Source organism: Antrostomus carolinensis, unplaced genomic scaffold (assembly GCF_000700745.2).
Source record: "Antrostomus carolinensis isolate BGI_N321 unplaced genomic scaffold, ASM70074v2 scaffold15724, whole genome shotgun sequence".
In the NCBI taxonomy this organism is placed as follows: domain Eukaryota; kingdom Metazoa; phylum Chordata; class Aves; order Caprimulgiformes; family Caprimulgidae; genus Antrostomus; species Antrostomus carolinensis.
Genome location: NW_010311538.1, coordinates 5,037 through 7,746, shown reverse-complemented (window position 1 = coordinate 7,746; position 2,710 = coordinate 5,037). Strand labels below are relative to the sequence as shown.

The following is a 2,710-nucleotide window of genomic DNA, read 5'->3' as shown; positions in this document are numbered from 1 at the left end:
CCCCAGTTCCTCTGTCCCCATCCTCCATACCCTGCTGGAGCTGGAGAACAGCCCATTCCCAGGGGACCCATCCCAGCAGGAGGTGGCAAGCTCAGCACTGAGTACCCCCAGCCTTGGCATGGACACCTGTGGGAAGTGCCAGCAGGTGCCAAGCCCACATGTGCCACCTGGCCGTGTCACCCCTCGTCATCCCTTGGGAACACGACCCACCCAGCTGGTCACATCAGGTGGGAAGAATGTCTGAGCCGGGGGGGACACTGCTGCCAGCGCCTTTGTCACAGGCTCTGGGATTCAGCGATGAAACTCACAGGAGATGGAGCTGGGTGTGCCTCAAATCCTGGCTCTTTTCTCCAGAGGCACAACCAGAGCCTGTGTAGCCTTTAAAATCCAGTTGCAAACTCCTGCTGTCTCCCCCCAACTTAGAGCGTCGCAGCCCCATGTGCCCAGCGATTTCCAGCAAACCAGCTCAGCCAGGAGCTGCCCCCCAGTACATTCACCGTACCAGTGGTGGATGTTGCAACTGGGATGTGCTCATGGTGTTTTAAATCCCTGATGGTTTTCCTCCCGTTGAGTTATCCAAGGGGATTCTCAGAAAGGAGCAGTTCAGGAAGTAGCAGAGTCTGTTTTGGGAGCGTGAGGACAGAGACGTTTGTCCTGGTGCCAAGGGGCTCGTTGCAATTCGGAGCGAGAAGCACCCGCTGCCCCATCAGTCTGATCCACGCCGAGCGGCGGGGGTGGCACGCGCAGCAGCCAAGCCGTGCGCGTTGCTTCCCTGTGCTGCAGTTAGCCCTGTGGTTAATGAGCTGCAATGCAGGGCGGCGCTGGGATGAGCAAACTTGGGGTTTAATTTGTGCCATTTACCCTGCTGGGCGATGGGTTGTTTCCAAGTAACTCTCCCTTCCCGGGAGCTCGTTACAAGACACCAGTTAATTGTGGGTGCTGGAGGGAGGGAGGTGGGGGTCGAAGGTGGAGCCAACAGAAAGTGAATCCCCATGGTGCTGCCATGTACTCAACACCCCAAGCACATCTCCAACGGGTGCTGCAGTGTGCCACGTTGCACGTTGGCTCCTGGTGTGACCATGCTGGTCCCTCTTGGTGACCTCTGGAAGGGCCATCATGGTGGCATCATGGCAGCTCAAGTGGGACAGTGACTATTTCTCTGCTCTCCACAGGACCAGCTCTCGGCTGACATGTACAATTTTGTGGCCAAAGAAGTAGACTATGCAAACTATTTTCAAACCGTAAGTGCCACCCCTCCCCACGGGACTCCTCTGTCCCCGTCGCAGGTGTAGGGGTGACAGGCGGTGCCGTCTCTGTCCCCCAGCTGATCGAGGTGCAGGCAGAGTACCATCGGAAATCCCTAGCACTTCTGCAGAACGTCCTGCCTCAAATTAAAGCCCAGCAGGGTAAGTGCCCGCGGGCTCTGTCCTGCTCCTGCATGTGACTCCCAGAGCCATGCAGGGCTCTGCCACGGCGATGAGCCAGCTGCGGCGTGACCCCGCAGTGTGATGTGGTGCTGGGTTTGTGGCTGAGCATCCTCCCTTCACTCGCCCCATCTGCATCCTGCCTGCCCCGGCGCTGGGGAGAACATCCCCATCCCACGTGGGCACGGGGAGCAGGATCTGGCCAGTGTCATGGAGGTGGCAGGGGGGGCGAGGTTTTCCAAATATCCCCATCACACGCAGCACCACAGGTGGGAACCAGCACCAAGGGTGGGTCTTGGGCCTTCACTTTGTGAGGTGCAACCTCCGTCGGAGCTGGGCTGGGACAGCGAGGCCAGGGAAGGCCCCACACGATGGCCCCGAGAGCACGGCGTTCCCCGGGGCAGGGCTCAGGGCGCTGCTCTTGCTGCAGCGGGGCAGGGAGTGATTTGTATTGTATTTTTTTCTCTCGATCCCACAAAATATTCCTCTTGCCTCAAACTGTGATGGAAGAAGGGGGAATATATTGCAAAGGTTTGCCTGGGATTGCTCCCCCTGGAAAACGTTATCCAGCCCCTTTGAAATGTCCCGTGTGATGATTGGAAAACGTTTTGTTTGGATTTCATCTTTAAAAAGCGCTTCCCGAGCCGCCCAGGACAGAGCTGCGGGGTCCTGTTGTTTTAGCAACACCCAAACTGGAATCTTGCTGCCGAAACACTGTGATCCAAGGGCCCTTCAGGGAGCGGGGGCTGGATCCGGCACTGTCCCCACCATGTCCTCCCCATCCTCTCACCCCCTGTGCCCATCACAGAGGCGTGGATGGAGAAGCCCTCCTTCGGGAAGCCCTTGGAGGAGCACCTGGCCGTCAGCGGGCGGGAGATCGCCTTCCCTGTGGAGGCGTGCGTGACCATGCTGCTGGAGCACGGGATGCAGGAGGAGGTGGGTTCCATGTGCTACCACCCTCAATTGGGCATGATGGAAGGGGACATGGGTGTCCCTATGGCAGGGATGGGGAACCAGAGGGGACTTTGGGGACTTAACCTGGCCCCAAAGTTTGTCCAACACTCTCCCCTGTCCTCTGCGAAGGGTCTCTTCCGAGTGGCTCCCTCAGCCTCCAAGCTGAAGAAGCTCAAGGCTGCCCTGGACTGCTGCGTGGTGGACGTGCAGGAGTACTCGGCCGACCCGCATGCCATCGCAGGTAGAGGCTGCCTTGGGGCACGGAGGTTGGTGGCATGGAGGGGGGCCCATCCAGCCCCCAAGCACCAACCCTGGGCAACCAGAGGGGGGGC

General features: G+C 59.2%; 1 protein-coding gene across 1 annotated transcript in view; it reads left to right on the top strand.

Moving 5' to 3' along the window:
- The window catches only part of LOC104524023 (rho GTPase-activating protein 44-like), a gene marked incomplete at both ends in the record, with an annotated part of 13,477 nt that overhangs the window by 6,638 nt on the left and 4,129 nt on the right, over positions 1-2,710 (top strand). The window contains 4 exon segments of the mRNA XM_010166769.2: positions 1,173-1,241; positions 1,325-1,406; positions 2,233-2,360; positions 2,508-2,619. Of these exon segments, the coding sequence (XP_010165071.2) occupies positions 1,173-1,241; positions 1,325-1,406; positions 2,233-2,360; positions 2,508-2,619 (391 nt within the window).